The sequence below is a fragment of the Acinonyx jubatus genome, chromosome D3 (assembly GCF_027475565.1).
Source record: "Acinonyx jubatus isolate Ajub_Pintada_27869175 chromosome D3, VMU_Ajub_asm_v1.0, whole genome shotgun sequence".
NCBI lineage: Eukaryota > Metazoa > Chordata > Mammalia > Carnivora > Felidae > Acinonyx > Acinonyx jubatus.
This window is the reverse complement of record NC_069392.1, coordinates 64,519,516-64,540,171: the sequence shown is the minus strand read 5'-3', so window position 1 is coordinate 64,540,171 and position 20,656 is coordinate 64,519,516. Positions and strand designations below refer to the sequence as shown.

The 20,656-nt window shown below is 41.2% G+C and overlaps 1 protein-coding gene across 1 annotated transcript in view; it reads left to right on the top strand.

Annotated features, from left to right (window-relative positions):
• Positions 1–20,656, top strand: part of EPG5 (ectopic P-granules 5 autophagy tethering factor) — a 107,709-nt gene that overhangs the window by 22,528 nt on the left and 64,525 nt on the right. The window contains exons 10-17 of the mRNA XM_015070006.3: positions 2,255–2,410; positions 6,106–6,263; positions 7,402–7,556; positions 9,422–9,562; positions 14,309–14,473; positions 15,853–15,972; positions 16,623–16,882; positions 19,998–20,138. Of these exons, the coding sequence (XP_014925492.1) occupies positions 2,255–2,410; positions 6,106–6,263; positions 7,402–7,556; positions 9,422–9,562; positions 14,309–14,473; positions 15,853–15,972; positions 16,623–16,882; positions 19,998–20,138 (1,296 nt within the window). The remainder of the gene's footprint in view (positions 1–2,254; positions 2,411–6,105; positions 6,264–7,401; positions 7,557–9,421; positions 9,563–14,308; positions 14,474–15,852; positions 15,973–16,622; positions 16,883–19,997; positions 20,139–20,656) is intronic.

Below are 20,656 nucleotides of genomic sequence, written 5' to 3'. Positions count from 1 at the left end.
ATAAGGTAAAATCTGTCCTTGGACTCATATACATGATGTAGGATTGAGTGCTCGTTATGTGCTGGGAATATACTTCCTCATTTTATTTTCTCAGTAACTCTATAGGAGAGGCATTGTTATTATTGCTTTAAAGTCAGTATTCCCTCTTTATATTGTTTCTATGTAAATACAGCTGATTATTGTAGCATATTATGACTATTCTTTCTTTGTTTTCCATCTGCTTACTTTTCTTTGTATCTATCACAGATTCTTCTCACATCTTCAGCTGTAGCATACTTTCTACAAGGTCCCTTTCTTCAGGTCATCTGCTGGTTCCAGGTTTTTCCCTCCATGCTTGCCTGAATGCTCCACAATCAGGCTTCCCCCCAGTACTACCCAAACAGCTCTTAGGAGTGACGGTTGCTATTGAACTTTGTTGTACTGATCCGGTGACCGATTCTGAGTCTTCCTCCTCCTTTACATCTTTCCCATAGTTTACGTGGCTTTCTCAGAGTTGCTCACTTTCTCCTTAAGACACTTTCTTTGCTTGGTTTCCAGGATCCCACATTCTCCTGGTTTCTCCTCCATTTTACCTGGCTGCTCATTTTCTGACTCTGGTCATTTTCATCCTCACGTCCCAAACTTCTTGATGTTGGCGTGCCTCAGGGCTCATTTCTGGACCTCTTCTCTCCCATCTAAACTTGCTCCTGGGACCTCATCTGTTCTCATGTCTTTAAATACCACCTAAATACTGTTAGGATTGTCAGAGTTCTATTTCCAGCCCATGCCTCTCTCTTAACCCTTAAGCTTGTAAGTCCAGCTGCCAAGTCAGCACCTCTACTTGGGTGACTCATGAACATTGTAGTTTAATACACCCAATGGGCCTCCCTTTTCCTGCCTCCCACGCTGCTTCTCCGTGGCCTTCCCAGTTTCAGTAAGTGGCAGCTTCATTCTTCTGGTCGCTCTGGCCAGAACATTTGGTGTTATCCCTGACCTTTCACACCCCACATCCAGTCTAATGGCCATTTCTGTCTACCTTCAAAACACCATCTGCCATCAAATCTAAGATGCCACCAATTCTGAAGATGCATTTATGTGTCTCTAAGAAAGAAAAAATGTTACCAAAATATGGCATGTTAGCAATTTAATATACATTCCAATCACAGGGATTGTGTGAAAGTGTGAAATGTTCATCCTCTTGAACCAATGAAACATGCTATTTCCAGAATCCAGCCGGAATTCTCACCTTCACTGCTACGACTCTAGTTCATTCTTAGGTATTTCTCCCTAATTGTAATTGTAATAGCCTCCTGACTTACCTTCCTGCTTTGCCTTGCTCTCCCCCCCCTTCCCCCCCAGCTTATTCTCACAACAACCAGTGTTCCTGGTAAATGGTGAGTCAGTTCATGTCACTCCTTTGCTCCCAGTCCTGTTCAGAGTAAAAGCCAGAGTCCTCACAGTGACCTCCAGCAGCCTTCATGGTCTGGTTTCCTGTCACTTTTCTCATTTCCTCTCCAGCCAGTCTCCCTCTCACTTACCTTGCTTTTGCACACTGGCTGCCTTACTGTTCCTCCAACATGCTCACCACATCTTGGAACCTTCATTGCTGTATCTTCTTCTTTTTTATTAAAAAAAATTTTTTTTAATGTTTATTTTTGAGCGAGAGATTGAGAATGAGCGGGGCGGGGGTGGGGATCAGGGGGCAGGCAGAGACAGAGGGAGACACGGAATCCGAAGCAGGCTCCAGGCTCTGATCTGTCAGCACAGAGCCTGACGCAGGGCTCGAACTCACGAGCTGTGAGATCATGACCTGAGCCAAAGTTGGATGCTTAACCGAATGAGCCACCCAGGGCCCCTGGTGTTTTTTCTTCTACCTGGGGATGCTCTTCCCTTAGATATCCCTGTGACTTCTTCCAATGTTTACTCACGTGTTCCTCTTCAGTAAGGCCTTTCCTGCTCCCAACCAACCCCCTTAATCTGGCCAACTCCAGAGAAACATTATTCCTCTCTCCTACGTATTTTTCTCAATGTCACTGATAACTATGTGACAGACTATATTTCTCACTTTATTTTGTTTGTTGTCTGTTTGTCCTCCCGTTAAATGTAAGCCTCATGATGGTAGTGTTTGTCCCCCCATTGAATTCTTTTCAGAACTTAGAAGATAGTAGGTGTTCAGTAAATATATATGAATAAATTTGTGTTTCAAATGTAATATAAAGGTGTCAGGATTGAGTGCATTAACGAGAAGTACAATATTGCTTGTCTTCACACTTAGGATGACCCTTGGTTATGTGAGTGACCATTGGGCACAGTTTGTGAGTCACAACCAAGGCTTGGGTTTGGCCCAGCAGCCCTACTCTGTGGAGAAACTACAGGTTGAATTTGATGAGCTGTTTTTGAGAGCTGTCCTCCATGTGCTGAAAGCCAAAAGGTAAGGAGTATGATGGTAATTGTGGAGAAATGGCTCTCTGACTAGTGAGAAAGATTGGTGTGAAAGTCATCGACTATAATAGATGTCTTATTTTTTAATGTTTTGTTTTTTTTTTTACATTTATTTATTTTTGAGAAACAGAGTGAGAGAAAGCGTGAGCAGGGGAGGGGCAGAGAGAGAAGGAGATGCAGAATCCGAAGCAGGCTCCAGGCTCTGAGCAAGCGGTCAGCACAGAGCCTGATGTGGGGCTCGAACCCATGAACTGTGAGATCATGACCTGAGCTGAAGTCGGACGCTCAACCAACTGAGCCACTCAGGCGCCCCTGTAGTAGATGTCTTATATAATGTCGAGGTGTATTTCATCTGCTTCTTATCTTGGGCAAATTCATGGGCTTTAGTGTCCTTATTTATAGTGGTGACTGAAATGCTCTTTCTTTAATGTTTCTTTCAATCTTAAAATAACCCAATTGTGATATCTCAGTTTTGCCACCTCTGAACTTTTGGGGTAGCCTAGAACAAGGTATGAATTCTGTTTCACACCCACCTCAGTGCCTGAGTGAGGCAGAGTAGTGCACAGTGCAAATGATTTGCCAGTTTTATTGTTTCAGTTGTCCTACTTACTCTGAGGGTTTCAAGGTCTAGGATTCTTATGGGTCCTGGTCCCCTGTCCTGTCTGTGTAAATGCTGGCTTCTGATCATGTTGTCTTCTATTGCTGCTTATAGCCCGGGTTACACTTGAGGGTACCTCCTGCACTGTCTTCCCTGAGCTTCTGGCCAAGGGTAGGAGCGAGTTCTGCTAACAGCCCTGTGCCCTCTGCTGGGAGAGGTTTGCTGGCCTCCAGCTTCACTCAGTTAACTGCCAGCTCTTCCCCACCTTTGCCTTCTTCTGAGCTATGCTCCCTCTTGCCATGGGTCTCTTAGCTTCAGCCCCGTATTGCGTGTTGTGGAGGGGGTTTGAGTCTTGGCTATTTACTGTCACCTTGGGCAAGTCACCTAGTGTTCGTGTCCTCACTTTCTTCATTTATAAAATGGAGAGGATGATGCTACCTGTTGTGTTGACCTCATGGACATGTTACCAGGATGAAATGCAGTAATGTATAGAAATACTTTGTAAACCTTGAAGGACTTTTTAGGTGATAAGTGGTGGTGGTTCTTTTGTGGGTTTAGATGAAGACGAGGATAAGTGCTCGCTTAGAGAAATATCAGAATTCCTTGACTAAGTCTTAAGCACTTGTAGGCACTCAGAAGGCATGGATCTAAGATAAATAGAATTTGGGCTTAGAAATTTATCTTTAGGTTGTTTGTCATACATTCTGTGTTATCCATAAATTCGCTTGTCTCATGAGGTACACCAGATCCTGTGCAGAACCCGGCCGGGGGATCAGGAATAGCCTCCCATCTCTGCTCTCATCACTTATCCTTGCACCTGCTTAGCTGAGATGGAAAGTTCTCGCCATAGCTACTAGCTCTTAGATTTTGAGCTGTGAACTGTCCTCTAGTATTATATCTGTAATTCACAAAGATGATCATCATTTTAAACTTTAAAATATCAAGAACTGTTACTCTTGAGTATAATTTATTTTAGGAAAGAAATTATACGAGAATCTGATATTTAAAGCCATGATACTTAAATATATTTGGCACTCCAATAGAAATTTCTGATGTGGTTATCCCCGAAAACAAACCCAAAAGATAGCCAAAGCCTAAGCCACTTACTGCATATCTGCCATGTGGGGAATTTTGTAGCCTGAAATACAGAGTTCTGTGATGACTTTTTTTTTTAATTTTTTTTTAATGTTTATTTAATTTTGAGAGAGAGAGGGAGACAGAGCGTGAGCAGGAGAGGGGCAGAAAGAGAGAGGAAGACACAGAATCCGAAGCAGGCTCTGGGCCCCAAGCTGTCAGCACAGAGCCCGACATGGGGCTCGAACCCACGAACCGTGAGATCATGACCTGAGCTGAAGTCGGATGCTTTGCCAACTGAGCCACCCAGGCGCCCCCTGTGATGACTTTTAAGGCCTCTGCAGTTTTCTCTCATTGTTTTGGGATAAGTTATACAAGAGTGTCAGGTCCTGTGTGAGGTGTTAGGATATTATTTAATTTTTTTTTAATGTTTATTATTTTTTAGAGAGAGAGACAGAGACAGAGACAGAGACAGAGACAAAGAACAAGCAGGGGAGGGGCAGAGAGAGAGGGAGACACAGAATCGGAAGCAGACTCCAGGCTCTGAGCTGCCAGCACAGAGCCTGATGTGGGGCTCGAACTCAGAGACTGAGAGATCGTGACCTGAGCTGAAGCCGGCCGCTTAACCGACTGAGCCACCCAGGCGCCCCTCGGATAATTATATAATAAGACAGAAGCTTGGCTCACCTGAAGTTACGGTTTCTTCAACCTTTGCTCAAGAGTCTAGCTGTTGCTTTTCAAATCTAGGTCAGTAGTGGTTTGGGTATAGATGTGGGTCAGGCATGCACTATTTAATACCTTTTTCTTGTTCTCTTAATAAGCCTTGTTTGTAATTGGACAATTTGTAGTTTTGCCCAAAATAAAGCAACCGTTTTGAGTGCCTCCCTGTTTTTTCCAAGATTTTTTTGGTATAAAATTCACACCACAAAGTTTTAATAGCATTTAAAGGTGCTATTGAGTGCTGATTGTTGTCAAGATACTGGCTTAGGTAGTGGATAATTAAAATACAAGACTCTAGGTTACATGGTGGTTTATTCAAAGATGAACAAAACCTGGTTTCTGCTTTCAAATTGTCATGGTTTGTATGTGTACGTAAATTACAGTAACTTGAGGCATTTCTCGCTGTGTGGTTTGAGGAGCACTTGAGTCTGAGTCACCTGCGGTGACTATAGAATGTGCAAATTCTTGGGCCCCAACTGTGATCTACAAAATCAGGATCCTATAGGCAGGCCTTGAAATCTGCATTTTCCACTTTGTGGCTTTTTCTGCCCACTCCAGCGTGAGAACCACTGATAAAGGGTATGATGTTGCCAAAGTCAGGTGTGGACCAAATTCTGTGATAGTGCTGAGGAAGAAATCAGAAGAGGGCTTCACAAATGGATTGGTAGCTGCTTGCAGGTAATAGGTTCTTGCCAGGCTTGTCCAGGAATGGTCTGAACACAGCGAGGGCTCTGGTTAGAAACATGGGTCTGAGCTGTAAGCGCAGGCCTTTGAATGTGGGGCTTGAAGGGTTTGAATTTCATTCAGTGATGAGTGGGGAGTCACCGGAGGGCTTTTGGTTCTCCTCCCACCCATGGCACACGTGTCTGTGTGTACACACATACCTGTACTTAAGCTCACACACGTACATCCACATCTAAGCAACCTGTCACCTAGGTCTTAATAAGATCTTTGGTTTAAAACACAGCTCTGCCTCTTACCACCCCTTCTGTGCTTTGGTAGCCTTATGTGTAAATTGGGGATAGTGTCAGTGATAGTTCTTGCCTGGGTCTTGTGAGGATGGAATGAGATGATGTAGGGTGATTAGAACAGTACCTGGCACAGAGTAAGTGCTTTGTGAGCATTGCTGTCATTGCTGTCCATCCTTGAGGTGTGGGTGACTGAAGCCTGTTAGCGAAATTGCTGTGCTGTGATTTAAGAATTTGTTTTTTCTACCAGAGCAGGTCTGCCTGCTTTCTCAGTGTGGTGAGGTTGACTGATGGACGAAATTATTCCTACTCTTTAAAATGCAGACTTGGCATTTGGCTGTTTATGTCAGAGATGCCCTTTGGGACGCTGTCTGTCCAGATGCTCTGGAAGCTCTTCTACCTCATGCACCAGGTGGAGAGTGGGAATCTGGAGAAGCTCTGCATCAGTCTCCCGCCTGCGGAGTGCAAGAGGCAGCTCCAAGGTACGGCCGGGCCACAGCAGGCAGCGGAGGTCTTTCCTACCTGTGTGCCTTTCTCGTCGTGGCTTTATTGTTTTTATCTTGTAGAAGGACTAAGAGTATTTTACTCTGTGGACTCATAAGTAAAAATTTTGAAATTTGAAAGACGGCTGTATTGTTTTGACATAGTAGAATGGTAATTCCAATTTTCATTATTCTTGAAATGCTCTGGGTGGTAACTTGATGTGATCCCGGTTTGGGGAGGGGAAATGAAAATTGGGTTGTGAATGCCCCCAGGGAGTTATTTTGAAAATACAGGGCATTTGATAGACTGCTTTTGATTGCTCAAAGGTGTAAACACGTGGAAAGAATTGTAGGCTTATTGCCTTCTTCCCGTGAAAATTCCATCAGGGGAATACATTTTTTAAACAGTCTCTCTCTCTCTCTCTCTCTCTCTCTCTCTCTCTCTCTTTTAAAAATCTTTCCTCTATACCTTTTCTTTGTGGCATTCAGTCTTCTGTCATGGATCACAGAGCTGTTTGTCAATAGTGCTCCCTAGTGACAAAATGTAATATTGCTTCCACTGCATCCTCTGAGGAGTTGGTAAAACAGACCATATACTGTTTATCACATTTACCAGTATTGCAGTCATGGTTATGACTCCCTTCTTGCCCAAGATTTTCATTTATAAGGAAATCTCTTTTGTTTGGGATGCGTGCTGTGTTTGTGCAGGGCGCTTTGCTAGTCTTAGCCGTTTTCATTAGTCACATGGTTCATTGGCTGACAGTTACTGAGTAGTTTCACGTGTGCCTTTGAAAATGTCACACCTAGTGACGGTAGTAGCGCTTTGCAGTTGACAGACCCCTTCACTAGTGACTGGTCACTAGTGTCATTTAATCTTTAACAGCTGTTTAAAGCAGATGAAGAAACTGAGAATTGGAGATGTTAATGTCACCTCTGAGGCTACATTATACATAGAGTTGGAATTTCATCTGGTCTCCGGCTTTTTCCCGATGCCTGTAGATATCTATGCTGGAACAGAGACTTTTAAATATTTCTATAAATCTTTTAATTTTATATCTTCTTTCTCTCTGGAAGAGTAATTAAACGTGGTCTATGTTCATTCTTCACCCATTTTAATTTTCTTGCCATGAACTTGCAGACCCAGAACATTTTGTGAACTTTGAGAGGTGTCTTTCTTCCATGAATAGCTCAGAAGAGATTTGCCTTCTAACGACATTTGCTCAGATGGCTCAGGCCAGAAGAACCAATGTGGATGAAGACTTCATAAAAATTATTGTTCTGGAGATATATGAGGTTAGAATATTAAGTTTTAGAAATCAGCTAAAAAATGCTTTTTTTTGGATTGTCCATGCGTTGATTCTTTGGGGATTGCTTTAAAAAATTTTTTTAACATCTATTTATTATTGAGAGACAGAGACACGGCATGAACATGGGAGGGGCAGAGAGAGAGAGGGAGACACAGAATCTGAAGCAGGCTCCAGGCTCCAAGCTGTCTGCACAGAGCCTGACGTGGGGTTCAAACTCACCAACCAGGAGATCATGACCTGAGCCTAAGTTGGATGCCTAACCAACTGAGCCACCCAGGCACCCCCTCTTTGGGGATTGCTTTAAAAAAAGTGACTAACTTGTATTGTCTGTACTTATGGAAAGAGAGAATTAAAGGATTATCATTTTGCTCTAAGGAATGTTGAAAATATGAATCATACTCATTCTATTTCCCCCTACTGTCTCTTGACATCTGATGCATGAGTTTCGGTGAGGAATAGGCATTCTGGCACAGCCTGACACTTGTGGTTTTAACAGTCTGTTGTCCCTCTGCCCTGTGTCAGTGCCAATTACGCAGAAGCCTGGCTTCCAAGCCAATTTAAATGAGATGGTGGAAAGGATACTGATGCTACAGCCAGAAGACGTGGGTTTGTTTGAACTCTGTTAATAATTGCTCATCTCACAGCAGGAAAGACACCTCATCACTCTGGGTTCAGCTGCTTCATCTATAAGATGACAGGCTGGGATGAGATCCTTCACTGAGTCATCCCTAATGGAGGAAGAGAGTAGACTTTGGACCCCTGAGTATCTAGACACAGAACCCAAAGTGGTTATCAAGATTTTTATTAGAGTTTTGTGTATTTTAAAAGATGTATATTTTCAATTTAGGTTGTCATGTATCTGTTTATCTTCATTAAAAAATATCTCTTCCAAACTATTCGAGTACACTTAAGTAAAATTATGTTTGAAGAAGATTCTCTGAGTTTAACACCTTCTCCCCAGTACCCTGGTTTAAGAATGAATGAACTGGATGATCCAAAGTTCTTTTCCAGGGTCCAGCACTAGGCTATTCCTATACTTACTTGTGAGGTTAAGGCCTAAATGGGTCTGGAATTCCAGACTATTTTCATGGTATGAGAATATCGTGGGTGTGGAGGGAAGGTCTGTTCTCACATACAGTAAGTGGCATTCTTAGGGTCTGTTGTGAAAGTAACACTTATGCTCTTGAATGTTTCAAGGGTTTGGCCAGTACTCACAGTAAAAATTACACTGTGTATTACATTCTGCTTTTGTGTGCGTGTGTGTGTGTGTGTGTATGTGTGAAACTGAAGCAATACTTAATGCTACTGAGATGCACCCTCACAATTTTCTATTCTATTCTGTTATTTTTCTGTTCTATTCCACTGTATTTTTTAAAAAAAGAAATGTGCTTGCCATTGGCATCAGTGGATTGTAACCTGTACTTTGGAATATGTTAAGAGGAGTTGATAAACATTGATATTTTAGAAGCTCTTGTAGTTGGGGATTTTATTTTATAGCAGACAATAGGTATTTCTATGAAATGCATTCTGGTTTTCATCATTTTGGCAATTTTCTCAAATTTAGAAAGTTTTTACACCAAAGGGATATAGCTACAGACAGGCTTTGGGATATACTTCCTGAACCCGGTGCTTGAAGTCATTACATAGGTGCCTTTCCCTCTCCTCCTGACTCAGCCTCAGGTAGACAGGTAGCTCTCTGTAGTTCTGACATGTTTTTGAACATGGCGTGACCCAAGGCTCAGTGTGAGGCTCTTTCTGTTTTACTTGAAAACATCCTGCATTAAGGAACTGTGTTTTGACTGATGATTGATGGGTATTGAAAGTGCCATCTCCACCTCCTCCCACTTTTAGGTATCTTATGTCACCCTGTCCACCAGAGAGACTTTTTCAAAGGTTGGTCGAGAGCTCTTAGGGGCCATCACAGCTGTTCACCCTGAGATAATTTCTGTCCTTTTGGATAGAGTTCAAGACACCATTGACCAGGTTGGAATGGTAAGAGCACTTAATTTGTTTGTATGTTTTGCTTTTTTTGTTCTGTTATCCTGGAGTAATGGAGCAATGAGAAAAATAATCAGGTTGTTGGGGAATGACTGAGTGACGGGCGCAGCAGGATGAAGACAACGTGGACCGTGTCCTGGGCCCTGCCATTCACCGTGCCTGCTTGGGGTTAGCGGCTTCTTACAAAAAGCTGTGATTCTCTTTAATCTCCTCAAAGTGACTTTGTACCTCCCTCAATAACAGGTTTTTGTTATCTTTTCTTTTTTCTTTTTTCTTGTTCTGAGAGAGGGCTTGCATGCACACATGCATGCACGGGAGAGGGGCAGAGGGAGAGGGAGAGTGAAAATCTTAAAGCAGGCTGCACACTCAGCGTGGAGCCCAATGCAGGGCTCGATCGCATGACCCTGAGATCATGATCTGAACTGAAATCAAGAGTTGGGATGTTTAACCAGTCGACTGAGCCACCCAGACATCCCTCAATAACAGGCTTTTCTTTTAAGTACAGTCTATATAGTTAATAACAGTTTGTATTTCAAAGTTTGTTTGGCTTTCGTAATTTTTATAGTTTATACTTGGAAGAAACAACTATGATTAAGAAAGAAGGCCCTGTTTACATAGGCCAAAAGAGAAAATAAAAGTGGTAATTTAAGTCAAACAAGACACATACAGTTTATTTCTGTCATTTGTCACAATCCCTTTTGTAGTCTGTTGATGTTAAAAACAGCTGGATTGTGACATAACTCACATACCATACAGTTCCCCTATTTAAAGCATGAAAGTTGGTGTGTTTGTTTTTTCACAGAGTTGTGTAGCCATCACCACTCTCAATTTTAGAACAGTTTGATCACCTCAAAAAGAAACCACATACCCTTTAGCTATCACACTCTGTCCCTCCATCCCCTCCAGCCATAAGCCACCACTAATCTACTTTCTGTCTCTATAAATTTGACTGTTCTGGAAGTTTTGTATTAATGGAATCATACAATATGTGGTCTGTGAGTGGCTTTTACTTAGCATAGTTTTTGGGTTCATCCACATTGTAGCATGAGTCAGCACTTCATGACTTTTAATGGCCAAATATTCCATTGTGTGGATGTACCATTTAAAAAATTAAAAAAAAAAAATTTATTTATTTTTGAAGGAGAGAGACAGAGCATGAGTGGGGGAGGGGCAGAGAGAGAGGGAGACACAGAATCCGAAGCAGGCTCCAGGCTCCAAGCTGTCAGCACAGAGCCCGACATGGGGCTCCAGCTCACAAACTGTGAGATCATGACCTGAGCTGAAGTCGGATGCTCAACTGACTGAGCCACCCAGGCGCCCCTGGATGTACCATTTTAAAAAAAACACACACTTACTGAAGATTTTCTTCATCATCTGTAATACTGCTATAATGTGTAAGTTTTGCTAATGGCAGATAGTCCCACATTGTAACTTGAAGAGGAGCATTTAAAGTGATAGTATTTGCAGAGGCCCTTCATCTTGTAGTCACTGCATTGTCCCTGTAGGATGTATCGCTGATAACTGTCATTGCTTCATTACATTCATAAGTGGGCAGATTCCGGGGAAAGATTGGTTTATGAGACACATTTTTTCTAAATGAAGAATAAATGATATGCTCTCCTTGGAAAAGTACATCGTACTTTTTTTTACAGTAAAAAATTTAATCGTAAATTATACACGACATAAAATATACCATCTTAACCCTTTTTAAATGTACGGTTCAGTGACATAAGTACATCCCCATTGTTTTGCTTGTTACCATTGCTGTCACCCAGCTACAGAACTCTTTCCATCTTACAGAACTGGAGCTCTATACCTATTAATCAGTAAGCCTGCATTCCCTCCACCCTCCACCCTCCACCCTCCACCCTCCACCCTCCACCCTCCAGTCCCTGGTAACCAACATTCTACCTCTGTCTAGAGTTTGGCTACTCTACGTACCTCATGTAAATAATCCACACAGTATTTATCCTTTTGTGATTAGCCTATTTCATTTGACATATTGTGGTCGGTGTTCATGCATGTCGTAGCATGTGTCAGAATTTCCTTCTTTTTTAAGCCGGCATAATATTCTAGTGCATGTATAGACCACATTTTGTTTATCTGTTCATCTGTTGCTGGACACTCAGATTGCTTCTCCCTTCTGGCTGTTGTGAATAATGCTGCTGTGAATGTGAGCGTACAGCTGTCTCTTTGAGGCCCGGCTCTCCGTTCTTTTGGGTATATACCCAGAAGTAGAGTTGTTGGAACATAGGGTAATTCCATTTTTCATTTTTGAGGCAGCACCATAGTGTTTCCATAGTGGCAGTAGTACTTTTTCTTTTTAATAAAAGCATTGTATCCCACCACGATATGATATGATTTTATTGAGACGAAAGGGCTTTTATATTCAATATACGGGAGCATGTTTTTGGTTACTCCTTTTTGGGTGATTATCTAATGGAATGAGTTCTAAAGAAATACACAGTGGGTTGCAAGATTCTTTCGCTTTGGTTGAGCTCATCACCATTTTCTCTTAAGTGGCTGTCTGGTTTTGGCCACACTTGCATTTTACATTTAATTTAATTTAATTTTCCATATGGATGAATTTTATTTCATTTCATTTATTTATTTTTAATATAATTTATTGTCAAGTTGGCTAACATACACCCACTTACATTTTAAATTTGCTCATAATACTTCTAGTAAACTGGCCCAGAGGTATGCTTGACTTTAAGTATAAAAATTGGAAGCATAATGTTTTTTAGAGCATATCTTCTAAAAGGTGCCTCCATTCTCTGTTTATACCTGTAGTTCCTTAATGCTTTGTGAACTTGCTGACGTTTTTGGAGGAACTTGTTCAAACCTTCTGTGCCTTCAGATGAATATGATGGCTTTGAATATTTTTGCTGTTACCTTGGGATAATCAGGAATTAGAACTAGCCCCAGAGTGTAGGAATGATCTGTGGGCTCTAAACTGCCCTAGTTTTCAAATGTTGAACTGTTACTGCTTTCTGGAATAAAAGCCACTTGATCATCATGTGTTACTCTTTGTATGTATCGATAGATTTGTTTTGGTAATTTTTTTTTAAATTAAAAAAAATTTTTTTTGTGTGTTTATTTACTCTTAAAGGAGAAAGATAGAACATGAGTGGGGGAGGAGCAGAGAGAGAGGAAGACACAGAATCAGAAGCAGGCTCCAAGGCTCTGAGCTCTCAGCACAGAGCCTGATGCGGGGCTTGAACTCACAGACTGCGAGATCATGACCTGAGCCAAAGTCGGACACTTAGCCGACTGAGCCACCCTGGCACCCCAGGAAAGGCTTCTTTAAAATTCATTCTTTCTACTGTTCTTTCCCATTTTGTTTTGCCTCTCATTGGGAGCAGTGCAGAACCTGAAAAGTACTAGTATGCATGTTCTAGATCTGTGTTGTCCAATATAGTAGCCACTAGGTACATGCAACTGTAGAGTCCTTGAAAGGTGGCTAGTCCAAATTGAGATGTATTGTAAGTGTAAAGTACTCACTGGGTTTCAAGGATTTAGTGTGAACAAAAAGTATGTAGCGTATCTCAATAGTTTTGTATGATGATCACATGTTGATAATGTATTGGACATATTAGATTAAATGAAATATATTAATTTCACTTGTTTTACTTTTAAAATATGTGGCTAGTAGAAAAATTAAAATTATGTATGTGGCTTACATTGTATTTCCATTGGATAGCACTGTTCTAGACAATATAAAATGAATTGCTCTTCTGATCAGTCTCCCTTAAAGCAAACTATTGAGTGACCCCAGATTTATCTTAATTTGCACACATCGATAGGTTATTCAAAAAGTGATGCTATAGACTTCTTGTAAACAGGATTTTAAAAACTTTTTATTATAGAATCTGTCAAATATATATAAAAGGGAGAATAGGAAATGAATCCCTGTGTGCCCATCATCTACTTTCAACAGTTACCAACTCTTGGTTAATCTTCTTTCATTTTTACCTCTGTTCACTCCTTGTCCCTCCTCCCCAGATTGCTTGGGAGCTAACAGAAATATCTTTTTAGATGCCAGAAAAGAAATAATAATTTTTTTACTGAAGTGTAGTTGACGTGCAATATCATATTCATTTCAAGTGTACAACATAGTGATTTGGCGATGATATACTTTACGAAATGCTTACCACAATAAGTGTAGTTACCATCTGTCACTGTACAAAGTTACTACAGTGTCATTGACTGTAATTACTATACTGTACTTCTCATCGCTGTGATTTATTTATTTTATAACTGGAAGTTTGTACCAGTTTTATACTTTTAATCTCCTTTACCTTTCTATTCTCCCCTCTATTCTATTTACCCCTACTATTCTCCCCTCTTCTGCTCTGACAACTACCAGTTTTTTGTTTATTTAAATAATTATTTAAAGCGCTAAATCTTTTTGTAAAATGAATGACTGTTCCTCGTTTATTATGGCTTTAAATTTGGGTCTTGGTATGGTGGTTTTATTAAATGGAAGTATACCAAATTATACGTAATAAAAGATTGACCTTTACACAGGGTAGCAAAATGTGCTTTTGGTGTATCATTGGTTTTAATATTTGTTTCCTTTGGTTGTCCATGATGTCCATTTCATTTGTCTAAAAATCAAACAAAACCCCACTTCCTTTTGGAAAAAAAATTTTGCAGGCAGTTTAATAATATATTGTAGTAATTCCGGATTGTTTCTTAAGTTTTGATCTTAATTACCATCATTTTCTTTTAAATAAGGTTTCTTTATACTTGTTTAAAGAACTGCCTCTGTATCTCTGGCGACCTTCTGCCTCTGAGATAGCCGTGATTCGGGACTGGTTATTGAATTATAACCTGACAATGGTGAAGAATAAGTTGGCCTGTGTTATTCTAGAAGGACTAAATTGGGGATTTGGTGAACAGGTATGTGTATCAAAACCACTCTCTAGATACTGGAGGTTCTACACATCAATTTTAGAGAAACATTTCCTCAAAACATAAACATTTCTCAGTACTCAGTGATGGTAGTTTTTATTAATCATAGTTTATTAATGTTATTAATAGTTTTTATTATTAAGAGTTTGCTATGTATAATGTCTCTAAAGATGCCATGTCCATGATTTTGACCATTAAAACTTTCCTTCCTCTTTACTCTAGGCCTTACGTGTTAGTTCCTAGGTCAAAATGTTTCAACATTTTAAAGGGAAAATGGGAGAGAACTCAGCCCTGTCTAACAGTCTGCCACCTTTTTTCTGAACAAATCATTTGGTTGTCACAGCCATCTTGTGTGTTTTGCACGAACTTGACCCCGTTGTACAGATGAGAAAACTGGAGCCAGGGAGCTTTTCTTCCAGAGTGTCCCTGACCACCTGGGTCTGCCCATGGGTTCATCCAGGGCTTCCCCCACTCCAAGTGAGAGCTGTAGACCCCTCTTTTCCATCCTCGTGTTCTCTGACTTGTGAATAGAAGCCCCTAGTCCTCCCTCTCCTAGCAGGCTGCATGAACTTCCCTACGAGAGTCTCCATGATCCTTCATTAGAAGATTCGTGAGAGGATTAGGGATATATTTCTTTATTTCTTTTTTTTTTTTTTTTTTAAGTTTATTTATTATTTATTTTTGAGAGAGAGTGCACAAGCCGGGGAGGGGCAAAGAGTGGGAGAGAGAGAATCCCAAGCAGGCTCCTTGCTGTCACTGTGGATCCCGACACGGGGCTCCATGTCACAAACTGTGAGGTCATGACCCGAGCCAAAATCAAGAGTTGGATGCTTAAACCAGCTGAGCCACTCAGGTGCCCCAGGAATGTGTTTCTTCAGGTTGCAAAGGAAGATTGGATGGGAAATTCTATAGGCAACTTCAGGCTCCTAAAGGAATATTTTATTTGTGTTGTTGAGTATCTTCTATATTTTCACTGATGAGAAAATGAGGAAAGGGGATATAGACTTAATTTATTAAGTATCCTTTTGTTTAATAATAAACATCTTCCCGGTTTGTGGCAGTGCCCTTAAACTTGTGACCTATAGTCTTCATGGAGCTTCTAGGGTAGGAGTGGGGGAGTTACATTCAAAGATACCTTTTATATGAGGGTCTGGGATGACTCAGACTATTTAAGTACAACGTAATGGTTCTTTAAGATTTCCGTGTTTTTTCCTGTTGCCATTTTGTAACTTCATTGTTAGGTGATGTAATTTTTGGAAAGTTGAGGATCCAAGATGCTTTTTTTACTGTCCTTCCTAGTCCTTTTGTTCAAAGGTATGTTAAAAAAATCAAGATGGCATGTTTATGATGATTTTTCTCTTTAAAAGGGTACCCTTCATCTGGATCAAGCAGTCCATGCTGAAGTGGCTTTAATGATTCTTGAAGCGTACCAGAAATACCTTGCACAGAAGCCGTATGCTGGGCTTCTTTCTGAAAGTATGAAGCAGGTATTTCCTTCTCTTATATATTGAGAATATCTTTATTATAAATGATTTGGGTGGATACAGCTACAGTGTTTACCCTTAGGTTGCCTAAGAACATTTCTGGCAACTTAAGATACTGAAATTGAATTCTGTGGTTGGATGAAGATTTTTTTCTTTGAGAAGTGGCCTACATGTGACCATTTTAATACTGTGGCATTTGACTTGACCTGGAGCTGGCATGTCCTGGCTCCGGAGAGCTGAATGTTAAATTTTCGGGAACTTTTCAAACTAGATTGTTGACCTGTTGGTAGCTTGAAACTGACCATGGTGGGAGTTTTCACACTGACAAAATTGACAAACCCTGTAAAGGATCTCCCACACTCCAACTGGTTGTTAAAACTTATTTATCATCACTCCATGAGTTGTGCACCAACTTTTGTATTATTACTCCTTTGCTTGTGCTGACTCAGATCAGATGCACAAAGAGACTAGTGAGTAAGCAGAAGTGGTCAGTTGTGAGAAATTGCTGTAATTGAGTGCTCCAAACTGAGTACTGGTAAGTAGTGTGTCCTCTCTTTTGAGGTTGTTGCTGATCACAAAAGCAAATGGGCGGGTGAGCTTACTGATTTAATTTGTATGTGACTAATGTGGTTTAAAATAAATAATTGTTTTAGGTTTCATATTTGGCCAGTATTGTTCGATATGGAGAGACACCTGAGACCTCATTTAACCAGTGGGCCTGGAACTTGATCTTGAGGTTAAAACTGCACAAAAATGATTATGGAATACAGCAGAATTGTCCAACTGTTCCCTTCTCCAGCACTGTGCCTGACATGACAGAGTCACCCACGTTTCATCCTCTCTTGAAGGCTGTTAAGGCGGGCATGCCCATCGGCTGTTATCTGGCCTTAGCTATGACGGCTGTGGGCCACAGGTACAGTGTTTGGGCTGAACCCCTAGGGTTGCTGAACCTTGTAGTCAGTGATTCTGGATTTCATTTTTCACATCCCAAGGTCTGGGGCCTCCATCAAACCTATCTAAGGGCAATCAGGACCAAATTATAAGCCTTATTAATGGCTTATGTAGGGGAAATGCTGCCCAAATTCATATAAGACAGATTTGTACCAGAAAATCATCTCATACATTACGGAGAGAGTATACCTGTCACCCAGAGGACAATGTTCACGTTAGCGCTAGATGTTTTGTCTTCCTTGGAATAGTGACAATATAAAAATAATTAGTCATCTCTACTGAATTTTGTTTAAAGTGATGGCAGCCCAACTTCGGCTTCTCAGTTAGAGGGCTAAACCTGCCCAGGGGAATGAAATGCCTGCTCAGGTCACGTGCTTCTCTGGTATGAGCCTAGGGCGATCTCTGTCTCTTCTACACTGAGTGGTAGTTTTCTGTTCAGTCTTCTCAGGGATCATGTGTGAGGTCCTAACCTCAGGAGCCGTGGTTGTCTTGTGTTACCATTTTATCCCAGTGCTGAAGGCTATAGCTGGTGCAATAGGTAACTGGTGCAGTAAGTAAATGAATGAATTCTTAGTTGGTTAAAAATCCTTTTTTTCCCCCCAGAGACCATTTTCCCACAGTGTGTTAATTTTTTTTAGCCTCTTTTTTTCTAAAATTTCTTTCACCTACATGCTTTCTGGTTCTTTCATTTTAGACTCACTGTAATACCTTTTTACCATTCCAATTTCAACATCTTGTTCCACATTACATATATTTTCAGTAGGATGCCAGTTGTGCTATTAGCTGTTTATGTTCAGCCTTGTGCCAAGAAGTGGGAGAGAGACAGGATTGTTAGTGGCCTTCAGGCTGTTGACAGTTTAGTGGAGATGGTAGATGGAATCAATTGGCAGCACTAAAGACGTGACCGTGGGCTGGATGAGAGGTGTAGAGCAGTGCTTCTCCGTTCTTGCTGCCCTTCAGAGTCACGTTTGGAGTGATTCTGAAGCTCCCTGTGCAGAGAAGAGTGTGAGAGTCCTGATCTAATTAGTCTGGGGCCGTTGTCCAGATTATTCTGATGTACAGCCTGGATTGGGAACCACTCAAGAGTATGAGCAGAAGGAATTTAAAGGAAGGAGAGATCATTAGGGCAGGATGCCTGCGTGGAGGAGCTAAGCTTTGGAGAGGAGTCTTAAGTAGAGAAGGCGTCCGAGGCTAGGGGGCAGAGTGGTGACGCTCACCCTTGCCAGGTGACTAGTGCCCACTTGTTGAAGATTCAGGCTCGGACCATCCACTCCCCCATAGCACCTGTGCGCTCTGAGCAGAGCCCTTACTGTATTGTAGTGTAATCGTCTCTCTCGCTCTTCTCATGCACTGTGTGCTCTTTGAAGGCAGGGGCGTCGTCCTTTCATCAGTGTATCTCCAGAACTTGAACTAGTATATATTTGATTCAAGCATGAACGTGGGAAGGAGCACCAGGTGTCTGAGTGGGGAGGGGGAAGAGTGAGGAGTGATGAGGAAATGCTCCTGACCGAAGCCCACGCTTCATGGTAGTGAATGGAGGTGATCAAGTAGGTCAGTAGGACTAGTGATGGACAGATTTGAAAGTCAGGTAAAAGAGGGTAGAAGTGATCCACTGGGACGAGGAGAGATCTTAATTAAGCACTTTGGGAGGCACTCTACATCTTTTCCGATAGCCCTTGTATCATTCTCAGGGTCCTGTACCTCAGGAACCTCATCTATAAAATGGGAATAATAATAGTACTGGACTTACTTTATGAGCCTTAAGTGAGTTCTAATTCACTGAACACGTTTAGCATATGTCTGGCGTGTGGATTCAGAGTGTAGTGTTCTGAACTCAATCGTTTCATGATTCTTCTTGTTTCTTCTATTCATTCTGGGACTGTAGTTCCTTTACTCACTGATAAGACTGTGTGTCTTCTCCAAACATAAGTATTTGTTTGGTGCTGATTACCAAATCCTGAATGGAGTGAAGGTGGGAATAAAGAGTTTCTCTTTGGGGCTGAATTGCATCCACCAATCCCAGACGTCTGGGATGTATGCATACTAGAATTAACTTAACAATCTTTTGAACGTGCTTAGGGTTGGGTTCAGAGTATGCAGCAGTATAAGTTGTATACGAATATAACATCACAGAATACAGAGAACAATAGTCAAAGAAATCACCCAGAATCTTTCTCACCCTAATGAAACATTGTTTTGTTTTGTTTTTTAATATTTATTTTTGAGAGAGAGAGTGCATGTGCACAAGTGGGGGAGGGGCAGGGGGGGAAGGCAGAGGATCCAAAGCGGTCTCTGTGCCTACAGCAGTGAGCCTGATGTGGGGCTCAGCTCATGAACCATGAGATTATGAGCTAAGTAAGCTGACATCAGATGCTCAACTGACTGAGCCACCCAGGCACCCCTGGTATACATTATTTTTAAATAATGTAATAATATTCGCATTGAATGCATTTTTCCAAAATTTACATAAATCATGTGTGCTTCTGAGTTTGTGATTTTAAACAATTTTGAAAAGTCCATCTTTTACATGGCTCATCTGTCATATGTTCCTCTGCATTTGAGATTATTTCTTAAAGATAGATTTTCTGAAGTGCGTCAAAGAGTAAATTTTTATGCAAATTGGTTTCAGAAGAACTTTGCCATTTTATACTAACAGAATGAACTCACTTTTGAATCTTCTCTTTGCTCTGCTGCCTTGTGGGAATATGCAGACAGTGAGAGCCCCACGGCTCTTAGAAGAAGCACCATTTGGGAAGCAAAGTAGGGTAGTGGCAAAGTGCTGTGGACTGGAAATTTGCAAACCTGGGTTCTCATTTTGGCCCTCCATTAGGAAATTATGTGAATTTGGGCACGATACTTCACCTTTCTCACGTGTAAAATGAGCATATGGATGAAACTTAAGTTCCTTTGTGCTCCAGAGCTCTGATGCTAGTATTCCTGGGCTAAGTTTGGTGGTGCAGAAATGTGCTGGAGACCTGAGATCAATTGGGTAGCAAGTAGGCTGATGGCTCACTGGAAGAACGTCATTTTCTGAGCCGGCTGCCTTGCATGCTCATTGCCTTTGTCTCTTTCCATAGCATTGAGAAGTTCTGTGCAGAAGGCATCCCACTGTTGGGAATTCTGGTCCAGTCGAGGCATTTGCGAACAGTGGTTCATGTCCTGGATAAGATCCTGCCTTTGTTCTACCCTTGCCAGTATTACCTTCTGAAGAATGAGCAGTAAGTAGAAATGGGGAGTACAGATGACTGCTTGCAAGTAAAAGAGGGAATGATATAATTCACTGGTGTATTTTTTTATGAGGCAGAAAACTTCCTGCCTAGTTTAGAATGAGTTTGATAAACAGTGACTCTTATAATGATTCTTGTTTTATTATCATGAAAGATATTTCCATTTCTCATTTAATTTTAGATGGCTTATAGCTTATTAGCAGTTGAAAGGGAAGTTTCCATGAAACCTGGGAATAGTGCTTCTGACACTGAGCAGCAAATGGCTTTGCCATTGTAACAGTAGCAGAACACATTGCTGTTAATTGTCTGTAGTATTACAAACAGATAAGATGTATAGGAAGGTGCTCATCACATGAGACATACATAATCTTGTTGAGAAAACAAGACTTTTGAGGTAATTACAAAACTTATGAAGCAAAGTATTATTGGCAAGGCCATGCATGCTGTGGTGTATAGATTGCATTCGCGTTGTGTGGTAAAAGTATATGGAATTTAGGGTAAAAGAAATA